The sequence below is a fragment of the Muscardinus avellanarius genome (assembly GCF_963383645.1).
Source record: "Muscardinus avellanarius genome assembly, chromosome: 10".
NCBI lineage: Eukaryota > Metazoa > Chordata > Mammalia > Rodentia > Gliridae > Muscardinus > Muscardinus avellanarius.
The window spans coordinates 1,049,777-1,072,906 of NC_137796.1; the positions used below are offsets into that span (position 1 = coordinate 1,049,777).

The window sequence follows — 23,130 nt, forward strand, 5'->3', positions numbered from 1 at the left end:
CTGCACCATCATGCCTGGCTGACCCTATTTCGAAATAATGAGTAAGCCGGGTGTGGTGGCCCACACCTGTAGTTCCAGTATTTGGGAGGCTGAGACCGGAGGATCACTGAGAGAAAGACAGAGAGGGAGCTGTGTCTTGGGGATTGAACTCAAAGGCACTCTATCCCTGAGCTACATCTCCACCCTTTAAAAAAAAATCTTTTTTTTTTTTTTTTTTGGCAGGTCTGGGGATGGAATCCAGGGACATTCGACCTCCGAGCTACACCTCCTGCCCTATTTTTTATTCTTTATTTTGAAACGGTCTCACTGAGTTGCAGAGGACCTCACTAAGTAGCTGAGGCTGTCCATAAACTGCGGTCCTCCAGTCTCAGCCTCCTGAATGCTGGGAGGCTGAGACAGGGGGATTGTATAGTTTTAAAGCCAGCCTAAGCTACTTAGGCTCTCAGCAACTTAGTGAGACCCTATTTCAAAATAAAATAAAATAAAATACTGCTGGGTGGGGTGGCACACGCTTGTAATCCTCACGCTTGGGAGGCGGAGACAGGAGGATCACGCAGGTTCGAAGCCAGCCGCGCTGGCATAAGAGACCCTGTTTCCAAATAAAATATGAAATAGGTCTGGGAGTGTAGCCCAGAGGTAGAAGGATTCCATCCCCAGTACCACCATAAATGAATGAATGAATGAATGAATGAATTTATTTATTTTTGTCACAGTGATGTAGGCTTGTAATCCCAGAACTTGGGAGGCTAAAACAGGAAGATTGCAGGTTTGAGGCCAGCCTCAGCTACTTAATGAGGTTCTCAGCAACATAGTGAAACCCTGTTTCCAATAAAATATAAAATAGGTCTGGGTGTATAGCCCAGAGGTAGAAGGCCCCTGGGTTCCATCCCTAATACCATACACACACACAAAAATCAGGTCGGAGATGTAGCTTAGAGGTAGAATGCTCCTGGCTTCAATCCCCAGTTCTGAAAAAATAAAAATAAAAATAAAAAATAAACAAGAGAGCCGGGTGTGGTGGTGCACACTTGTAATCCCAGCATTTGGGAGGCTGAGACAGGAGGACCACGGTTCAGTTCAAGGACAGCCTCAGCTACTTAGGCCCTTTACAACTCAGTAAGACCCTGTTTCAAAATAAAGAATAAAAAAATAGGGCTGGGAGTATAGTTTGGAGGTAGAATGCCCCTGGGTCCCATCCCCAGTACCAGGGTCACCTGTGTGGGCCACCATGCCTGGCTTAACCAGGGCCTTTAAAAATGGCCGAATAGCCATTCATGGTACGGATGAACCACTGTCCGTCCCTCCATTATCAGCCGGTGGACAGGCTGGAGGCAGAGCCCGGGCACCAGGGCTGTGGGCCAGCAGGCTCCCCTAAACCTGCCGCCCACCTCCACGCCTGGCAGGTAGCAGACTTCTGATTCTGAGGCTCTGTCTTTGTTTTGCAAATAGGTAATGCATGTACAAAGTAAACCAAGAAGCCAGCAAGCACGGAAGGAACGCTCAGGGAAGACAGATCCCCTCCCAGGGCTGGGGTATCGTCAGGCTGGGAGGGGGCGCTGCTCCCTAGCTAAACTGGCCTAGTCTAGTGGTTACATCGTAGCGAGGGACCTTCCCTGTTGATATTGATACCTGGAGTCTGTTACACAGTATTATACCCAAGATACATTTGAGCTTATTGACCAGCTCCTGTGGGTGGACAGTTTTTTGTTTTTGTTTTTTGTGGTACTGGGGTTCCTGGAACCCAGGGGCATTCTACCTCCAAGCTTCAACCCCAGCCCTATTTTATATTTTGAAACAGGGTCTCACTGAGTTGCAGAGGGCCTCACTAAGTAGCGGAGGCATCCATGAACCCCGATCCTCCTATCTCAGCCTCCCAAATGCTGGAATTACAAGTGTGTGCCACCAGGCCCAGCCCCTTCTTTTTTGAAACAGGGTCACACTAAGTTGCTGAGGTTGGACTCGAACCTGTGGTCCTCCGTCTTAGCCTCTCAGTGCGGGGATTCCAGACATGCACCACCATGCCTGGTGGTTACATTAACAATTCTTGGGCGCCTACATTCCGCTCCTTTGCAGGGACATCTGCAGCGGAGTTTCTGAGACTTCCCCTCTCTGCAACCACAGGTTTGGAGCAAGACCAGCGGGTGGGTCTGGGAGAGGAAGCTAGTCTGCTTGAACAGCAGCCTTCTCAGGGAGGCTCTTTGGTGAAGCTGAAGGGCCGGCCTGTGATGGCAGGGCTCACCCCAGCTGTCCGTGCCTGAGACTGGTGGCCACGGTCCCTCCCCGTCCTCCCAGCTTCTGTCCCAGCCTGCCTTTCTAACGCAGCTGAGCCTGCGTCCCCTGGACAGTCCAGCGACAGGGTTCTGGCCCTCCCTCCTTTGCCTCCCACCTCAAGGGCAGCGGGGCTGACCAGGTGCCCTGGGCGGTGGCACACCTGAGCCCGACCCGCCTCCCCACTGGGGGGGGGGGCGTGCGGGCACCGGTACTTCTCACGCAAAGGAATTAAGGCCCAGCCAGTGGGACAGCCCTGCGGACCGGGCAGCAGCCGCGTCCTCCACCCACGGCCCCCAGGGGGCGCTGCGTCCTCGCGTCTCCGGGCGTAAAGCGAGTCTCTCGGCCACGCGGGGCACGGTCGCGCGTGGGTGCCGTCCGGGACGCCGGCCCCCGGAGCCTTTTGATCACCCGCCCCGCCGCGCCGCGCTCACGCCGGGCAGTGCCCGCCCCGGGGGGCTCGGAGTCCGGGGCGGGGGTCCCGAGCGGGGATGGGGGGACTCCGGGCGCGGGTCGGGGTCCCGGCGCGGGGCGGGGGACTTGCGGGGGTCCCGGGCGGGGGTCCCGGGCGCTGGGCTCGGGGCGGGGGTCCCGGCGCGGGGTGGGGGGCTCGGGGCGGGGGTCCCGAGCGCGGGTCCGGGGCGCGGGGCGGGGGACTCGGGGGTCCCGGGCGGGGGGCTCCGGGCGCTGGGCTCGGGGCGGGAGTCCCGGCGCGGGGCGGGGGGCTCTGGGCGGGGGTCCCGGCGCGGGGCGGGGGCTCGGGGCGGGGGTCCCGGGCGCGGGTCCGGGGTGCGGGGCGGGGGTCCCGGGCGCGGGTCCGGGGTGCGGGGCGGGGGTCCCGGGCTCGGGTCCGGGGCGGGGGGCTCGGGGGTCCCGGGCGGGGGCTCGGGGCTGGCGCTGGCGCCGGGCCGTCGGGGCAGCGCGGAGGCGGGCCGCCGGGAGGGCGGGGGCCGGGCTATAAAGGCCCGCGGGCGCGGAGGGCGGGAGCCGCCGAGCCTGTCGGGCCCAGCCAGGGCTCCGGAGCTGCGCTGCGCTCGGCCGTCCGCACCGGCCCCGGCCCGAGCAGGAGGCGACCGCGGGCCCCGGCGTCCACGGCGGCGATCCGCGCCGCGCCATGGCGCTCCGGCCCCCGGGCCCCCGCGCCGGCCCCTAGGCCCGGCCGCCGCGCTCGCCCCATGGAGCCGCACGTGCTCGGCGCCGCGCTGTACTGGCTGCTGCTGCCCGGCGCGCTCCTGGCCGGTGAGTGGGGGGGCGCCCCTGGCCCGTGAGTGGGGGGGCTGCGCGCCCCTGGCCCGTGAGTGGGGGGCCCCTGCGCGCTCCTGGCCGGTGAGTGGGCGGGGGGGGGCGGGCCCCGCATTCCAGAAGCGCGCGGGCGGCGGCCCTGCCCCAGGAAGGGCTGCGGTGGTCGGGAGGAGGAATCTCTTTTTCTCGCTTTCGAGTTAGAAAAAAAAAAAAAAGTGCAAACTTGCGGCAGGACTTCCTGAGCAACCTGGGAGAAGGCGGCTTCCTGCCCGAAGCCGGTTCAATTTGGAGTTTTCCTAGCAGAGGGAACGACGTCCAGCCCAGGGCGCAGGCTCTTGTCTGGAGAAGCACTCGGGTCCCTGCGCCTCCCGGGAGGGGTCTGTGCCCCGGGGGCCCCAAACCCTGGCATCTGTGGCCCCGCGTGTCAGAAGGGCAAGGCACCCCTTCGCTGGGGCTCTGTGTAACTCTGCCACCGCCGTGGCCAGGGCACAGCACCCAAGACCTCACCCCTTCGCCGCCTGAGGTCAGCTGCCCGCCACATGTGATGGTCGCCACTGCCTGATTAAGTCAAGCCAGAAACACGAGCGGTTTGCGTTGTGTAAGTCTGTCTGCGTGTGGAGATCCATCCATTGGTCCTCCCTGGGGGGCATCCGAACGCCTTCCAGAGCCTTCTCCGTCTGTCCCTGCGGGTCTCCACTGGCTGCGCCCTTCTAGCTAGGCAGGTAGGAAGGGGCTGGGGAGACACAGCCCTGACGGAGTGTCCCAGGCAGGCGGTGTTTTGATTTGTAGCCCTGAAAGGTGGCGAGGTGTGGGGAAATTTTTCAAGGCAGGAATCAGTGAAAACCATTGTGGTTGGAAGGGGAGGCTTTGGGAACCGTCCTCGGTCAGACGGCCCTGGACTGGCTGGCTTTCCTCCCTGTGCCCAAGAAAGCCAAAGGGCAGGGCAGTGGCCACCCAGCCTGGAGGCAGGGGTTGGGAGCCCACTCTGGGGCAGGGCGGCAGGTAAGCTTCTTAAAGCTGCAGGCTCGCCGGGGCCTCTGGGCTCCTGCAGCCTCCCTGGGTTCTTGGGATTGGAAGCACCTGGTGAGGTTAGGCGGCTTTTCCCTGTGAGTGGGAGCGGGTCCTCTGGGTGCGGACCGTCCTTGCTTGAGCAGTCAACAAAGTTTTCTCGAACCAGCCAGATGGTAAATATTTTCACATCGCAAAATATCCTTCTGATAGTTTTTTCCAGCCATTAAAAATGTAAAAAGCCTTCCCAGTCTTTTGGCAGTGCCAGGCAGGCGGTGAGCCCAGCTCTGGCCGGCTCGACCCCCGAGGGGCTGGGGCCTCCCGGCTCCCGCTGCTCTGTGGGCGAGTGCCGGTGTGATGTGCAGGTTCCACCCGCGTGGGGGTTCCCACCAGGCTGCCTTTTAGTCATCAGTATATTTTTTAAAGGCTCCCCAGGTGACTAACTAACTCTCTGTACTTTCCCTAAACCTAAACTGCCCCGGACAGTCTCTTCATGAAAGCAGTACTGATGCCGGGGCTGAGCCCCACCCGGTTCTGTGCTGGGCGTGGGGCCCGGCCTTCAGCTCGCCCTGAAGTCGCCAGCGCCTGCCTGCCCGGCCCCCCTCCTCCTCCCTGCCTGCCGACACCTGAGCCTCTGGCCGTGGGCGGGCGTGGGCAGCTCCTAAGGGACTGCTCGCTGCCCGGCTGATGTCAGGGTCCAGTTGGCCCAGCTAGAGATGGAACATTCGCTGTGTTTCCTTCCCTGGGCTCGCGCCTCCCTGGAAGCCTTGATTCTGTGGTATTTTGGAAAGGAGGCCTTTGGAGGAGTTAGTCACCCTGTGCTACACAGAGAGCCGGCTCAGGCGGGGAGGGTTTGCGTCATGGGGAGCGTCCGGCCTCCAGGTCACTCCCTGCACAGGATGACTACCTGCATATCCTGGTAGAGCCGCCCCTGCTCCCCGGAACTGTGGCCACCTCCTCGGGCTCAGTTCCTGGGGCATCTGGTCCCAGAGCCGGAAGCTTCTGGAGAGGTCGAGGAAGGATATTTTGTGCTTGGGACGGGAGGGATCACACCTCCTGGCTGGGCCTAGCCTCCTAGCCTGACTTGAGGTAGTGAGCCGCTCTGCTGCTGATAGGCAGCGGTATTGAGAAAGAGTTGCTCTGCTGCCGATAGGCGCCTCTGTTTCCTGTCCCTGGAGGGCTGGTGGCACTCGGCTGCACTGGGTGGCACCTGGGCGGCCTGATTGTCCCCAAGACGTGCTGCTGTGCCGTGGCGTGCGTCCTCCCCCAGAGCGCTGCGTCATCACTGTTGGCCCTAGAAGCAGGAAGGGGTCTCGAGCAGCGGGTTCCTGTCAGCAGTCACTCAGTGGTTCAGACCGGGCTCCTGCTGGGGCAGGAGGCAAGGCCAGCCCGGTGGCCGGGATGTAGTGAGGATTATGGGGAACACAGCAGCTGCAGGCGGCCTGGAGGAGTCTGGGGTGCGCCTGGATTCCAGAACTGCAGAGTGGGAGGAGGTCTAGCCTCCCCCCACGACTCCTGGCTGAGGCCGGCTTCCAGACAGACAGAGGGAGGCTGGGAGACCGGTGAAGAAGAGGACAGGCCCAGGGGCTGCGTGTGTGCAGTTTTAGAGGAGGGCCACTGTGGTCCCCTGCAAGTGATTGCTAGCTGCTTGTGCTTGGAGGGCCAGGAAATGTCCTCACTGGGGGTGGGTCCTGATCCTGGCCCCAGGCTGCTTCCTGGGTGGGGTCTCTCCCGAGCCAACAGGGGCACTAAATTTGGCTCCTCCTTCCAGGGCCGGGGGGGGGGGGGGGGTGAGATGCCTCCCGCAGATCCCAGCCCCTCCAGCACTCGGCCACCCCTTCGGCTTCTCCTAGCTGTCTATTTTAGAAATATGTAGTTAGACATGGCCTTCTCTATGTACGTCTTTTCTTTTTACTAAAGCAATCTTGTCCTTTTCTGTGGTAGAGTCCAAGCGTTAATCTAAGCAGTTAACACACCCGCAGAGTGGCACGCGTCCTTCCTGTGGGGTGGGCTTTCCCGGCCTCCTGTCCACCCCAGCCCGGGCGTCCTGCAGCCCCGCTGGACTGCAGGTGGGCGGGGCCGCGGGCTCCACTCCCGCCCTCTGCCCCACCCTGGCCTTTTTACCCCAGTGTCCCCAGAAAGGCAGCCTCCTGTGCGGGTTAGGAATCTGGGTACAGGAAGGAGGTTAATTCATGCAGGTGGGCAGTGCGACCCTGGGGGCAGTGTTTACCTTTCCTGGGCCCGACCCTTCTGCCTGTCCACGCCTGGGGAGGAGCTGGGGGCAGGCGCTGATAGGCCAGACCCCTCTGTCTTGTCTGAGCTGGCCAGAACCTCGCCCTCTTTCTGGGCCTCAGTTTCCTCCCTTGTGAAGTAGACTGTAAAAGCCTCTGGTTTCTCAGGCAGTAGGAGGGGCAGGGCGGTGCTCCCCAGCAGGAGAGGAAAGGAAAGGCCGGCCTCCTCTGGTCCTGGGGCCGAGGGCCGAGTGAGTGAGCGCTTTCCCAGATGTCTGTTCAGCAGCCAGGTCCCACCTCGAGGGAGCAGCGTGGGGGCAGCCACCCCCACTGGGGTTCCTCGAGCACGCAGGGCTGCTCCCAGGAAGGGAGACTCCAGGCCAGGGTTGCGCGCAGTGTCCCCGGGGCGTCTGCAGCCTGCGGGGCAGGTCCCTGAGGCGCGCACAGAGCCTCTGCCGAGTCCTGCAAATCCATTCATGTCCTCCCACTAGGTCTTGTGGGATGGCGCTCTGGGTGGGAGCCAGGAGCCCGCTTCTGGCCAGCGGCCAGCGAGGTGGGCGCGGGGAGAGGGCTGGAGGCAGGCTTCCCTGACTGAGCATGAGCCCTGTGCGTGGCCAGCTGCTTGTCCAGGAAGCGCAGCCCCGGACACAGGCGGGGGGACCGCATGGTGAGGCAAGTCTTCCAGGACGGCTGCGAACGCCAAGGCAGGGTCCCGGGGAAACTGCCCCAAATGGGATCCCTGACGACGGCCCCCATGTGGTCCCCAGTATTGCCAACGGAAGTGAGGCTGAGTGGGAAGAGTGCTTGCCTAGTGTGTGCGAGGCCCTGGGTTTGATCCCCAGCATTGCAAAATAAGCAAAGCAAAAGAAAATTGGGCTCCCAATAACGTCACTCAAGCAGTCACCCCGACATACCTCCCCCAACAGGGTCGCCCCACAACATCACCCACACAGGGACGTCATGCCATCCAGAACGGGACCTCAAACAGCCGAGCGGGGCGTGGCGGTGCCACTTGTAATCCCAGTGCTTGGGAGGCTGAGACGAGGATCGCGGTTTGCGGACAACGTCAGCTACTTAGCGAGGCCCTTTGCAACTCAGTGAGACCCTGTTTTTCAAAAATAAAAAAAGACTGAAAATAGGGCTAGGGGTAGAGCTCGGAGGCACAATGCCCCTGGGTTCCATCCCCAGTACTGCAAAAAAAAAAAAAAAAAAAAAAATCTAAAAACAAAGAGTAAAAAAATAAAACAGGGCTGGCGGTATAGCTTAGAGAGGTAGCATGCCCCTGGGTTCAGTCTCTAGTACAGCAAAAAATAAGCAGCGGCGCAGGGGACGGATGGGACTGGGCCGTTGCTCCTGGCACTGGGCTCCGAAGGCCAGGCCAGCTTGGGTGGGCAGAGGGGACCCTGGAGGGGGCTAGGAGCATGGGGTGGCGAGGCCGGTCTGGCTGGAGCGGGGAGGCGGCAGGATAGAGTCGGGCATCGTGGAACTCCGGGGACTGCGCCCTCTGGAAGGGGCCCAGCCGGTGGCCTGGGGAGGGGGTGCTGAGGGAGGGCTTTTTGAGACTCCCGCTGGGGGCAGGAAGCGCCCTCCCAGCCACCCTGCTGCAGGAGGCCGGAGGGGCCGGAGGCTGGACTCCCCACCTCCCCAGCTTTAATTTGTATTTAGTTTTAATTACACTTGTCCCCCACAGGGGATGTATTTCGTGACCCCTCGTGGACTGCAGAAGCCTCTGAGAGCACCAGACCCTGCGTATCTTTGCCTCCCGTGTACACATACCTGTGATAAAGCTCAACTGTGACTTAGCGCAGGGCTTGACCACAAACGGCAGCACTAATCACAAAGCGGGCCGGGTTGCAGCGTACTGCAGTGAGTTAGACTGGCGAGCCTGTGGAGCTCTGGGGCCGGCGAGGACTTGCCTTCTCCTTGGCTCTTGGGGCGCCAAGCTCGGGGGCAGCGGGCGCCGGCTCCTGGAGTGCCAGGGCCTGCCTTCGGCTTGTTGTGGGCGTTCCTCTGGGGTGACGCTGGGTGCCGGGCAGCGGCCCTTTGCATGGACACCTGAGGCCGAGCCCAGGGCCGCTTGTGTGGGCCTGGGGAGCCCGGGCCCTGGGAGGTGAGCTGCTCCCTGTAGAGCCGCTGGCTCCAGATGCCCGGCCGGGACCTCCCAGCCCCTCAGCCGGACTCGGCCTCCCGGCTCCCTGCGGCCTCGGAGCCCCTGCTGAGAGGGGCGGGTCAATTTTTCTGGTGTGTTTTAATAACATAATTATAGGGGGTATTTTTAGGTGCCCTCTAACGGGCCGGCAGGGGTTCGGCGTGGCTGTTTACCAGGCTCCAATCTACACACTATTTTTCTCCGTGGGTATATATAGCTGGGGCCACTTCTCCCTCCTTGGGTTCAGGCTACAGAGGGACAGTGGCCGCCTTAGCCTCCTGTGGTTTTCTTTGCCACTGAACGGGCGGCTAAAACGAGCACCGGAGAGTCTGCTGGCCGCTGCAGAATGTGAGGCGGGGGTCCCAGGCCCGAGACAAGTCGCAGGAGCTGCCCGGCCCGAGGGACTGGGCAGGTGCCCCAGTGTGTGAGGCCTGTCCCCCTCCACGCGTCCCCGGTGTGTGAGGCCTGTCCCCCTCCACGCGTCCCTCTGTCCTGTGCGCCTAGAAGCTGCCTGCCTTAACCGTCCTTCCCAGGGAACCCTCAACTTCTGGAAAAAAGTTCAGGGGCAGGGTAAAGCAAGGCCCAGTTGGGCCTGGGCAGGTGACCTTCTGAGATGGGCCCTCGAGGACCACAGCCCAGGCTCCGTCTCAGCTCTGGCTGCCGGCCTAGGTCAGCGGTGCCCGCTGCCTCTGCGGGTGGCGCGGGCACGCTGTCAACCCATCCCTCTCCTTGACTCAGTTCCTGCTCATGGTTGAAACACTGCCCAACACGACACATCTTCTAGCAACATTGAAGGGAGATTTATTTATTTTTGTGGGTCTGGGGATGGAACCCAGAGGCATTCAACCTCCGAGCTACACACCCTGCCCTAATTTTTATTCTTTATTTTGAAACTGGGTCTCACTGAGTTGCGAGGGCCTCACTAAGTTGCTGAGGCTGTCCGTGAACTGCGATCCTCCGGTCTCAGCCTCCCAAATGCTGGGATGACAAGTGTGCGCCACCACGCCCGGCCCATTTTTGGTTCTTTATTTTGAAACAGGGTCTCACTAAATTGTGGAGGGCCTTGCTCAGTAGCTGAGGCTGTCCGCGAACCTAGATCCTCCTGTTTCAGCCTCCCGAATGCTGGGATTACAAGCGTGTGCCACCACGCCCAGCTTATTTATTTATTTATTTATTTATTTATTTATTTATTTATTTTGTGTGTGGTACTAGGGATGGAACCTGGAACCCAGGGGCATGCTGCCTCCGAGCTACACCCCCAAGCCCTAGTTTTTATTCTTTGTTTTTGAAACAGAGTCTGAGTTGTAGAGGGCCTCACTAAGTAGCTGAGGCTGTCCACGAACTGTGATCCTCCTGTCTCAGCCTCCCGAATACCGGGATGACAAGTGTGCGCCACAATGTCCAGCTGAAGGGAGTTTTTGTTTTGTTTCGTTTTGTTTTTGGTGGTACTGGGGTTCCTGGAAACCCTTCTATCTCCGGGCTACATTCCCAGACCTATTTTATATTTTTATTTGAAAACAGGGTCTCTTAAGCCAGAGCAGCGCGCCTGGCTTTGAACCTGCGTGGTCTCCTGTCTCGGCCTCCCAAGCGCGGGGATGACGAGCGTGCCCGCCACGCCTGGCATGAAGGGAGTTTTAAAAGGGAGACAAGGCGGCGCACGCTCGTCATCCCCGCGCTTGGGAGGCCGAGACAGGAGGATTGTAGGGGTGCGAAGCCAGCCTCTGCTACTGAGTGAGGCTCTCAGCAACTGAGTGAGACCCTGTTTCAAAATAAATTATAAAAGCCGGGCGTGGTGGCGCACGCTTGTAATCCCCGCACTTGGGAGGCTGAGACAGGAGGATCACACAGGTTCGAGGCCAGCCTCAGCTACTTAGTGAGGCTCTCAGCAACTTAGTGAGACCCTGTTTCCAAATAAAAATATAAAATAGGTCTGGGAGTATAGCCCGGAGGTAGAAAGCCTCTGGGTTCCACCCCCAGTACCACCAAAACAAACAAAATAAATTATAAAGATAGGTCTGAGCTGGGCGTGGTGACGCACACTTGTAATCCCCGTGCTTGGGAGGCAGAGACAGGAGGATTGCTCAGGTTCGAAGCCAGCCTCACTGGCTAAAGAGACTCTGTTTCCACTTAAAAATATATATATAAAAAATAGGTGTCTGGGAGTGTAGCCTGGAGGTAGAAGGGTTTCCAGGAACCCCAGTACCACCAAAAAAAAAATAAAAATAAAAAAAAGAAAGAAAGAAAAAGAAAGTCTGTGAGTATAGCCTGAAGGTAGAAAAGCCTCAGGGTTCCACCCCAGTACCACACATACAATAAAATAGACATAAATAAAAGGGAGACAGAGGACTGAGGGTGCAGCCTGGAGGCAGAATGCCCCTGGGCTCAATCCCCAGCGCCAAACACATAAAGACAAAAGGGAGGCGAGCTCACCCATCCACTGCAGCTCAGCCGAAGCTCAGCCCAGCCGAAGCTCAGCCGAGCACCCATGTGCCCTGTACTTGGACTGCGGGCTGCAGGCTGCTCCTGGCCGGGCCTCCTCGCCTGCCGGCCCCGCCTCCTGCTGTCATGGGACACTTGGCGCCACCTGTGACACCTGCTGTGGCCTCCAGCCCGGCCTGGACCAGGGAGGTGCAGGGTTGCTAAGCCTTCCCTGCCGCAAACCTCAGCTTTGCATGCTTGAGTGGCTCCTCTGGTAAATCCCAGAGTGGCCGCTGCCTGTCTTTTTTGGGGGGAGGGGCTGAACCCAGGGCATTCTATCTCTGAGCTAGACCCTGACTCCCCTCCCCCCTTTTTTGGTGCCAGGGATTGAACCCAGGGGCATTCTACCTCTGAGCTCCACCCCTAGACCGATTCTATTTATTTATTTTTTATGTATTTATTTTTGCAATACTGGGGATGGGACCAGGGGCATTCTACCTCCGAGCTACCCTCCCAGCCCTATTTTTGATTCTTTATCGCCGCAGACCTGCGATCCTCCTGTCTCAGCCTCCCAGATGCTGGGGTGACAAGCGTGCGCCGCCGCGCCTGGCCTGGCCACATTTAAATCGGGCCACCGTCTTCTCTCTGCTCCCTGAGGCTCAATTTCTGCACCGTCAGCTGTGATCTCTGCGCGCCTTCCCCGCCCAGCCCTCGGTGTTCCAGCCTCTGCGGCGGGGACATCTCAGAAGCAGGCACTTTAAATTTAGATGATCCCCAATTAACCCGTGCATCTGCTGCTTAGATGTCCACTGCCCCCCAGCGGCCTCCATCACGTGGCCTCTGTGGCCTCGGGCATCTGGCTAGGCCTTCCTGGCTGCTGCAACCTGCTACCGCCGGCCTCCACCCCTCCCTGCCTCCCTCAGGGCCCCTACCCCATTCCCAGCCTGCCTCTACTCTGCCTTCTGGCCCACGTCCCCCAGGTCCTCGCCCTCTGTCCAGCGCGACCTCTCGGGCCCTGTGTCCAGAGTGGCCCCCAGGGTCCCGGCCTCCCCTGTCCCTGTCTGGGGAGCGTGGTGGCCATCACCCACTGCCCACTGCGTTCCCCCAGGATGAACTCTCGGGAGCTTGACAGACACAGTGGCCGGGCTCTGCAGACTCTGCGCTTGGAAGTGCCGGCGCCACTCGAGGCCTGCAGAACTGGAGGTCAGGGCTTTGCCGCTTGCTTTGGTCGTGGTACTGGAAGCCCTTCTACCTCTGGGCTGTACTCCCAGACCTATTTTTTTTTCTTTTTTCTTTTTTTTTTTGTGTTTTGAAACAGGGTCTCTTTAGAAACAGGGTCTCTCAAGCCAGCACGGCTGGCTTCGAACCTGTACTATCCTCCTGCCTCCGCCTCCCAAGCGCGGGAATTACAAGCGTGCGCCACCACAACCCGCTAGCTTCTTGCTTTGTCTGTTTGCAGTGCTGGGGATGAACTCAGGGCCCTCTTCCACTGAGCTGCGCTCCTCTCCCAGCCCTGTCTGTTCTTATGCTGGGGTTTGAACCCAGGGATGTTCTACCTCTGACCTACACATCTGGCCCCCCCACTTTTTTTTTGAGATACTGGGGATGGAGCCCGGGGGCATCTACCTCTGAGCTACACCCTCAGCCCATTTTTATTTGGAAACAGGGTCTCACTAAGTTGCAAGGGCCTCACTCAGTAGCTGAGGCTGGCCGTGAACTGCGGTCCTCCTGTGTCAGCCTCCCAGGTACTGGGACTCCGAGCTGCTCCACCACGCCCGGCACATCCAGCCCTTTTTAATTTCTTTCTTGAGAAAGGGCTTTACTAAGTTGCTGGGGTCTCACTAAGCAGCTGAGGCTGGCTTCAAACCTGAGATCCTCAAACAAACAAACAAAACCCCTGTGATCCTCTTGTCTCAGCTTCCCAAGGACTGGGATTGCAGGCATGTGCCGCAATACCCAGCTGTATTTTATCTTATTTTATTTTATTTTAGTGAGATATTAGGGATAGAACTCTAATATGAAAAGACCCCTATTTTATATTTATTTATTTTTGCAGTGGTGGAGATGGAAACCAAGGACATTCTACCTCCGAGCTACATTCCCCAGCCCTATTTTTTATTTTTATTTTTTGAAACAGGTCTCACTGAGTTGCAAAGGGCCTCACTAAGTAGCTGAGGCTGTCCGCGAACCATGATCCTCCTGTCTCAGCCTTCGGAATGCTGGGATTATAAGTGTGTGCCACCACGCCTGATTCCTATTTTTATTTTTATTTTGAGATAAGGCCTCACTAAATTGCTAAGACTGTCCTCCAACCTGCAATCCTCCGGTCTCAGCCTCTCAAGTACTGGGTTATAGGCATGTGCTCCAGCACTTGGCTCTTTTTATCTTTGTGACAGAATCTCCCTAATTTGCTCAGGCTGGCCTCAAACCTGCAGTCCTCCTTCCTCAGCCTCCCAAGTCGCTGCCATTCTAGGTGAATGCCACTGTGGGGGCTGCTTCTCGTTGAATCCTTTAGGGAGCCATGCTGATGGTGGCTGGAGACTGGCTGAAGCCCAGCCCAGGCCCATGGGCACGGCATGCTCTTCCCTATCAGCACCCCTGTGCCTCCACCCTGTCTCGGAGGGGAAGGGAGCGGGTGTGGCCCAGGTCTCTGAGGTCACCGCCCAGCCCTGCCTGCTGGCTGGCTCCCCTGGCTGTCCTGCGGTGGTGCAGGCCTTATCAGTGGGCACAGACCTTCCCGGCCAGGGGGAGTCGGCCAGGGTCCTGATCTCCAGGGCCCAGGAGTGGGGGCCGCAGCCTGCCGGGGCTGATCGGGGTGGCGGCCCCTGAGGGCGGCCTCCCTCAGAGCAGGCGTGGCCCTGAGCCTCTGCTCCGTGACCCCTTGCCTCAGTCTCCTCGTGTGGCAAATGGTTTCTTCATAGAAGCTCCTGGAGGGCGAGCCCAGTGAGCGTATCAGCAGTTCAGAGGCAGCTCCCCGGCTCCGGGCACTGGAGGTCAATGGTGGGTGGGGTCCCCCTTGACCCGAGGCACGGCCTGGCCTGGCGGATGCAGGCACAGGACGGTGCTGGGGGTCTGCCGGGGAGACCGAGACCCGGGTGCAGGCGGGCAAGTGGTCTCTGCCACCGAGGAGGCCTCCTCTGCCCTCGCTCCCGGGGCTCTGGGCCAGCAGGCTGTGTCACATTCCAGGGGCGGACAGAGCCGGCAGGCACCTGGGGCCGCAGCTGTTTGTGTTTGGTGTGTTTGATGGGTGTCCCGGCTGTGGGGGCCCTGCATGGCGGGTGTGTGAGGTGGGCCGGGAGACTGGCGCTCACAGCTGAGGAAGTACCAGGAAGGGAGCTGCTGCCCCGCGGGAGGAGGGAGTGGGCTTCGGAGGAGCCGGAGTCGGGCTCTTCCAGGCCCACTGCCGCACTCGGCTCCGCCCCCTGCCGTGGACCTGCAGGACCTGGTGTGGACCTGGTGTGGGCCCTCGCGGGACGTTCCTTGGCTCGGGATGACTGGTTCTTTGTGTCCCGAGAGAGTCGTTTCTTCACCAAAACTGTTCCAAGTGGCAGCTCTGGCCAGGGACTAAGCCACAGGAGCCACCTGGCTGTCCTGAACGCCAGGCGCAGTGTCAGGTGGCACCTGGGGGCACCGGGAGGCTGAGGACTGTGGTGCCAAGGCCGCACACGCCCCCTCTGCCAGGCAGGGTCGCGGGATGGGGACAGCTCCCGGGTCTGGCTTCCAGTCATGTCTCCCTCCCACCCAGAGCCCCAGATTGGTGGTGGGTGACCCCGGGCAGGTTACGTAGCCCGTGAGCCTTGAACCCTTCACCTTTTTAAGCAGGGGGCTAGCATGTGTGGTGGCGCACACTTGTAATCTCAGCGCTTGCGAGTGGAGAATCGTGATTCATGGACAGCCTCAGCTACTTAGACCCTTCACGACTCAGGGAGACCCTGTTTCAAAAATAAAAGACTGAAAAATAGGGCTGGGGTGTAGCTCGGAGGTAGGATGCCCCTGGGTTCCATCCCCAACACCACACACAAAAAAAGTAGGGGGCTAGCCAGGAGTGGCGGCACACCCTTGTAATCCCAGCACTCGGGAGGCTGGGACGGGAGGATCGCGGTTCACAGCCAGCCTCAGCTACTACTTAGTGAGGCCCTGTGCAACTCGGCGAGACCCTGTTTCAAAATAAAGAATAAAAAATAGGGCTGGGGGATATATCTTGGAGGTAGAATGCCCTGGGTTCCACACCCAGTACTGCCAAAAAAAAAAAAAAAAAATAGGCTTGTGGTGTAGCTCAGAGGTGCGCGCTCCTGCGTTCCTTCCTCAGTGCCACACAACAGTGGGGGCTGGTGCAGCCTCGTCCCTGCAGGCCGCAGCCCTTCGTGGAGCAGGTGGGACGGGGCTTCTGCTGGCGCCTGGCATGGGTGGCATCCAACTTGGTAGCTGTCCTGGGGGGGCCTTCCCGCCCCAGTTTTTGTTTGTGATCTCTAGTAGTAAGATTAGCACTGCCCTCTTGGCCCATGGCTCTTGGGGACGACGTGCTGGGTGATGTTGGGAGAAGCACCTTGCCCCACCGACTTGAAGCAAGGTGGGGCTGGCACTCTGGCCTCTCTCCGCCTCTGCCCACCCCGCCACAGGGCGGTGAGGGAGCCACAGGAGGGGCGCACTCGTTCTAGGAGAGGGCACCAAGGCAGAGGTGCCCCGCGCGGGGGAGGCCAGGACAGGGTAGCTCCCGGCGAGGACACCGGCCCTGGGCACCGTGCGCTTGGCAGCCCAGGGGACCGAGGTGCTTGCTGGGGTCGACCCATGGGGTGAATCAGGGCAGCTGAGGCCCCAGGTGGCAACTCCAGGCCGCTGGCTCGGCTGCGGCTTGGTGGTCAGACGGCCACGCTCGCTGCATTGATGGCCTCTCTGCTGCCCTGTGCATGTCGGGGAAGGCCTGGCTCGGGCTGGAGGACCGCCACCAGCCTCAGCTCTCACACCCCCACCACGAGGTAGCTGAAGGAAGGAACAGGAATCCCGAGCCCCGGGCCACGTCCTGAGAGTCCTGTGGGTCCCACCGGGCTGCGGGCCGGCCCTGCCCCAGCCCTACCCTCATGCAGTAACCACAGACGCCGGCCCACGTCCATAGCCAGAAAGTGGCAGCCGGGGCCTGGCCAGGGCAGCGTGACCTGGTCCCGGGGAGAAGGATGTGGCTGGTGCCGTCTTCAGAGTCCTGGGCTCACGGTGGAGCGAGGCTGGCCGCCACCGCTGCCTGTGCCACAGTCCCCTCTGCTGTGAGAGTTTTGGGCCTGGAGGGACCGCCCAGGAGGATGTGGGGAGGCCTGGTCTCCTTCCCGAGGGGCATGGAGTGGCACCCAAGCCCTGAGGCTGGAGCAGGTCTTAGGAGCCACTCAGAGCCCCCGCCCCAGTGTGGTGTCAGGATTGGGCAAGCAGGACCTAGGACCCCAGGGATCTGTACACAAGTAGGCCCACTCTGGCCTGGGGGAGGCCGATCCCCTCCCCTGCCTCCCCTGGCTAGCCATCCTGGTCCCACCTACCCTGGGACCCCACACACAGGCACCCCACTAAGTTTCTGGCCCAGGACACAGGCTGCCTGTCTGGAGGGGGGTTGATTCTGATGTCCGTCAGGCCTCTGCCGCCCGGTTGACTGGAGCCTGTAGGCCCCGGGCTCAGCCCTGAGCCTTGGGAAGAGCGACCCCCAGGAGTGTGCAGGAGGCCTGGAGGAGTCTCTGTGGAGAGGGGCGGGGTGGTTTCAGTCCCAGAACTCTGAGACCCAGTACCTCGCTGCTGCCCAGGCGCTCAGCACCCCCGTTCCCGTATCAGAGAGAGAGCAACGCTGAGGCTGTAGGAATAAGACCTCGCCAGGCAGGGCGGCACAGGCCTGTGATTCCAGCTACTCCGGAGGCTGAGGCAGAAGGATTGCCAGTCAGAGGCTGGCCGGGGCAACTTTCCGAGACCCTGTCTCAAAATGAGAAGCAAAAAGGGCTGGGGTAAAGCTCAGTGGGAGAGCCTCCTCCCGGGGCTCAATACCTAGTTACCACAATAAGTCAAGGAACACGAGCCGTAGAGCCAGGCCTGCTGGCTCACGCCCGCCATCCCAGAACTTGGGAGGCCGGGACAAGAGAATTGCAAGATCGCAGCCAGACTCAGCTACTTAGGCCTCTGCAATTTAGTGAGACCTGTTTAAAAATAAAAAATAAAAAAATAGGGCTGGGGATGTAGCTCAGAGGTAGGGTGCCCCTGGGTTCCATCCCCAGCACCACACTTAGGACACACAGAAATAAAAAACGAGAGCCAGGGTGGTGGCGCAGGCCTGGAATCCCAGACAGGAGGACTGCAGGCTCGAGGACAGCTTAGTGAGACCCTGTTTCAAAACAAAAACATAAAGCGGGCCGGGGATGTATCTCAGAGGTAGGCCGCCCCTGGATCAATCCATAGAACCACCACAAAAGAAAGAAAAACAGCAGTGCTGCTAGCTACTAGTGCTTTTGCTTATATGGTAAATTGGGTTGGTGTGCCCACTTCGCAGATGAGGAGACAGGCCCAGAGAGGCCCGCGGCTGGCGCTGATGGAGCCCGGCCAGGGCTGCCCTAACCCAAGCCACGTTCTGCAGTTACTGAGCTGCCGTGCCCAGGACCAGGCCCCAGGCGTGACCCAGGCCTGCCCCCCGCGGACCGCCCGAGGCCTGTAGAGGCGGGGTCTGGCCTGGTTTTGGGGTGGCAGGTGAGAGCCAGTCCGGCCCTGCCTTCCAGGAAGGCTGCATCGATCCCAGCCTCTCCCTGGGAGGGTGGAGGTGGCCGAGATGGAGGACCTAGTCCTGCGGCGGGCTGGGGCGGGCGCTGGCTCCTGCCACACTGGACTGACGGGCCCTCGCCCTGCGGGGCCGTCCTCAGGCCCTGGGCCCCCAGGGACGTCCATCACTTGTTCTGCTGTTAGGAATTAGATTAGTTTTCCATAAAAACAGGATGTGGCGGGGAGAGGGCGGTCGGCCATCATTTTTCTCACTCCTTTTTCCAGGAACTGAACATATAGCCCTGGCCGGGCCGCCCCTGTCCCCACCCCTGCCTCCCCTGCAGGGAGCTGCTCTCTGCCCTCTTAAGTGGCTACTTAATCCTTTTCTGGTCCCAGCCTGGAAGCTTAGTCCCTCCCCAGGAGCCAGCGAGCCTCAGCAGGCCGCTCTGCAGCGGGGCCCGGCCGGCCAGGGGAGAGAGGACGGGCAGCGCCAGCCGCGGGCTGTGCCGGGCAGGTCGGGGCCGGGCCCGGGGGTCCTTCTGCAGGACACACCCCAGAGGGCACAGCAGGGTTGCCGGCCTCTGCAGACCCCCGCCCCAGAGGGCCTGTGGTGCAGAGTCAGACAGGGAGCCAAGGGGCAGTCGGGAGGAGGGCGTGTGAGTCGCCGGCCACGTTGGGAAGAGCTGGGCGCATCTGCGAAGGCTTGGGGTGCCCCAAGGGTGGGGGCTGTGTCTGTGGGTGATGGTGCACACACAGGAGCTGGCAGCGCTGAGTCTGCATGCCCCTCGCTCCCCAGTGCTCTGGCCCTCTGGCCGCAGCCGTGGCCTGTGGGGACGCTGCCCCCAGCACGATTCTTCCTCCAGGTGGGGCCCCGGCGAGGCCTCCTCAGTGCCAAGGGGCGGCCTGGTGTCTTCCTGCAAGTGCGGGGCCTGCTTGGCTGACTCTGGTGCAGGGCCCTGGGGCTTTGAGAGGTAAAGGTAGGGACGGGTGTGCTGGACGGCACACCAGAGAAGCTGGACAGCGCCTACCCGCCAGTTCTCAGAAGCTGAAGATGGAGAAGGCCCCACAGAGGCTGAGGGTACCCTGAGGACGGCTGCTTCCCCCGGCGCTGCCCACTCTGGAGGGTCTGGCACTTTCGGGGGCCTCCACAGCCTGGTCTGGGGGGAGTTGGGGCCGTAGAAGCCTCAGGAATGGGGAGTCCCGGCCAGGTTGGAGGCCAGGGCGTGCTGCGGCCGCTTGTCCATTCCAGAACCGAACATACCACGGCCTCAGGCCCAGGATGCCCTCGGAATGACCCCAATGAAATCCCAGAGCGGAAAGGGCTCCTCCTGAAAGGCGGTCCAGAGAGGCATTTCCTTCTGGGGAGGGAAGAGGCCCCACAGAGGAATTGTGGGAAGATCAGCTAGAGTGCACCCGCTAGACGAGTCATTGGGGGAAACAGAGATGGGCAGCCGGCCTCTAATCCCAGGGCTTGGGAGGCTGAGAAAGGAGGGTCGCAGATTCGAGGCCAGCCTCAGTGACTTAGTGAGGCGCTTTGCACCTTAGTAAGACCCTGTTTCCAAATCAGTAAAATAGGGCTTGGGATGTAGCTTGGAGGCAGAATGCCCCTGGGTTCCATCCCCAGTCACACACACACACACACACACACACACACACACACACACACACACACGCTCAGCAGGGCAGCAGCACCAGCACACTGAGCGCTGACCTGTGTGACTGAGGCCAGGTGTGGTGTGGGCAGCTGCTTTCCTGTGTTTTATTTTTTATTTTTGCTTTTTTGTATGTGTGTATGTTTTACTAGGAATTGAACCCAGGGGCATTCTACCTCTGAGCTCATCCCCACCCCCTTCTTTTTCTTTTGCTCTGAAATGGGGCCTCGCCGTGTTGCTGAGGCTGTCCTCAAGCCTGTGATTCTCCTGGCTCAGCCTCCCGAGTACTGGGATCACAGGCCTGCAACTACCACGCCCAGCTTGCAGTGAAGGCTTGGAAAAGAAGACAGGCATATTGTGTGAATGGGTCAGAGGTCTTTCATGAAAGGGGGAAACTGAGGCCCCGCAGGGCCCAGGCTCCAGCCGCGGTGCCCCTGGTCTCATGCTGGTCCGTGCAGGTCACGCCCTGCTGCCTGTTCTGGGAGCTGAGCTTTGTGAAGTTGCTGGCTGTCGGGAGGCAGCAGTGTTGGTTTCCCCTCGCTTGTGCCAGTGTGTTGGATTCCCACAGCACGTGACGACTGGCGCCTGCGGCCCTCCCGCCCTGCTGGGCGCAGCCTCCTGGGCCCGGGCCTCAGCTGAGCAGGCCTGAGTCTGCTCCTGCCCAGGCGCTGGGGCAGGAGGGCCGCAGGCCGGTGTGGGCCACCCTTCCGTCCCTGCCTGCCCCTCTCCAGGGGCACAGCGGTTTGCTGTGAGGAATGGCGCCTGTGCTTGTGGGTGGGTGAGTCCGAAGCTGCAGGCCGCCCGCAGGCCGGGAGTGGACGAGAGCCTGCGGCTGTCCGATCCCATCCCCTGGGCGGCAGGTGCCCGCGGCTCCTCTGCGGTCTCAGAGCCCGCCCCCGGGTCTCCCACGTTGCCCACAGGCACCCGCTTTACACGTGGTGTTAATCTTATCCGTGGAGACCTGCTCGATCCACTTCCGGGCACCGTGGTCCAGCCGAGTGGACGTGTGAAATCGGCGCACATGCCCGGCCCAGAGGCTGGGCCTGAAGCACGCAGACTGCGGGTCTCTGGTCACGCGCCCTCCCGGCTCCTAGACACGCAGTGAAACCCCAGCACCCTTGCCCCAAACAGCGAGGGCTCCCGCTTAGGTAGCCAGGTGCTGTGTCCCTGCCGGCATGCCGGCTCTGGGTCGGCTCTGGGTCGCGCCTGCACGTGTCCCTGGGTGCAGGATTGTCCCATGCATGTCCCCAGCTTTGGTGGGGGGCTGAGCTAGGAGCAGACACTAGCCTCCTGCTGAAATGTGCAGAGATGACGTGGCTGCCCTGGGCGGAGGTGCCCCCGCCGCTGTAGCGCGCCCCTGAGGCCCCGTCCCAAGCTGGGCTCTGAAGGGCTGTCTGGCCAGGGAGCGGCCCCGCCGCCCCCTCCCAGGGCAGTGACCTCACCTGCCTGGTGACATTCTTTCCCGGTGCCAGCGCAGGCCTAGAGAGCAGGGCTGCTCTGGGCCAGGCCCCAGGCAGCTTGCACAGGCCGGACTGGACGGGCCACGGCGTGCGGGTGCTGTGGGCGGGCAGGTCAGGCGGGGCTCAGCACCCGCCTCACGTCCTGGGCACAAGGAGCAGCCGTGGACACAAGGAGAGGCGGCCGTGGTGGAGGGCTGGCAGCCAGGCGGCTTCTGGCACCCTGAGCTCTGCAGAGCCTTCCTGGGACAGGCTGTTGGCAGTCATCCTTGGTGGACACCGGTGTCCGTCCCCACAGAGACAGGCCTGGAGCAGAGGCCGCGGCGGCCTCCCTGTCCCGCCCGCGGCGTGGTTTAGGGACGTGTGTGCAGACGCGAGCCTCTGAGGGCTTGTTGTCGGGCTGCGGCCTCGTCTCCCCGAGGGAGCCCCTGGCTGGCACCGCTTCTCCATGGAGGGCACTTCGGCCTCCCCCAGGGTGTCCGAGTCAGGCTGCCAGCCCGCTTTGGGCCTGGGCGAGCCCGGGACACTGGCCCCCGCTTTGAGGACCTCCGCTGCGCGGGACGAGGACAGACGATGCCGAGCTTACTGGGTCGTGTTGCGTCCGGCCCGCTGTGGAGACTCATTTCCTTGTCAGTGTTCCCTCGACAATACAGTGTAACAGCTATTTACTTATTTATTTTTATTTATTTTTTGGGGGGGTGGTACTGGGGTTCCTGGAAGCCCTTCTACCTCCGGGCTACACTCCCACGGGCTACACTCCCAGACCTATTTTTTACTTTTTTATGTGGAAACAGGGTCTCTTAAGCCAGCGAGGCTGGCTTCAAACCTGCGCGATCCTCCCGTCTCCGCCTCCCAAGTGCGGGGATGACAAGCGTGCGCCACCACGCCCGGCTTGTAATAGCTACTTATATAGTGCGCACACTGTGAGGCACTAGCCGTCACCCGGAGACGCCTGGACGCGCGGAGGCTGTGCGGAGGCTGTGCGCCATACACCGTTTAATCGGCGGCGTTGCGCACCGCGGTCCCGGTCCCCGCGGGGTCTCTGGCTCACGGCGGCCGCGCGCGTTTTCGGGGGTGAGCAGCAGATCTGGCCCTCGGCTTGCTCAGCGTTCTTCCCACGGCGTGGACCAGCTCCCCGCGGCGGACTGCTGCGGCTGCGGTCGCGGCTCTGTGGAGGCTCTCCTGGTGGCCCGGTGCCTGCCATTCCTGGGGAAGAGAACGGAGGCGGAGGGGCGGTGGGGCCGCCCTCCCCTGCCCGGACCTTCGCTGCCTGGGGGCTTCTGCCTTTGCTGGGTGACCCAGCCTCAGAGGAGGAGCTTGGGGACTGAGAGGCTGTGCCCTGCTAGGAGTCGCCCGCGTCAGACATCTTCCACCTCAATTATCCCAGAATGCTGGGGGCGGCCGGCCGCAGGTCACGGGCGACTTTGTTTACCCAGACCTTAACACCAATCCTTTTTTGTACCTCCGAGCTATAGCCCCGACCTATTTTATATTTTATTTGGAAACAGGGTCTCACTAAGCTGCCGAGGGCCTCACTAAGTATCTGGGGCTGGCCGCAAAGCTGCCATTCTCCTGCCTCAGCCTCCCAAGTCCTGGGGTTACGCCCAGCTCCTTCCCTCTTTTAGCGGAGGAACAGAGGTCACAGAGGAGAAGCGGGGCTCAGCCTCTGACCTGGAGCGGCTTAGCCCACTGCCAGCCCCTGTGTGCTGGGAGGCGCTAGCATGCCAGGACAGCCAGCCCCTTCGGGACACCTGGGGCCCAGCAGTGCCCTAACTGAGCAGCCGGGACTCACTGCCTACCTGGGGCAGCTGCTCTATGCCTCCTGTCAGCCGCCAGCGTGCCCGCTGGGCGGGTCTGCAGGCATCACCCAGCCTCACCCAGGTCCGCGTCCTTCCTCGACACCCCCAGTATGACCCCGCCTCACAGAGGGCTCTGGATGGTAGGCAGCTGCTGGTTGGGGACTGGCATCTGACCCTGTGGCTGGCGCT

The 23,130-nt window shown here is 61.1% G+C and overlaps 1 protein-coding gene across 1 annotated transcript in view; it reads left to right on the top strand.

Annotated features, from left to right (window-relative positions):
• Nucleotides 1–3,443: 3,443 nt before the first annotated feature.
• The window catches only part of PIEZO1 (piezo type mechanosensitive ion channel component 1 (Er blood group)), a gene marked incomplete at both ends in the record, with an annotated part of 58,013 nt that continues 38,326 nt past the window's right edge, over nucleotides 3,444–23,130 (top strand). Inside the window, one exon of the mRNA XM_080702859.1 lies at nucleotides 3,444–3,507. Within this exon, the coding sequence (XP_080558985.1) occupies nucleotides 3,444–3,507 (64 nt within the window). The remainder of the gene's footprint in view (nucleotides 3,508–23,130) is intronic.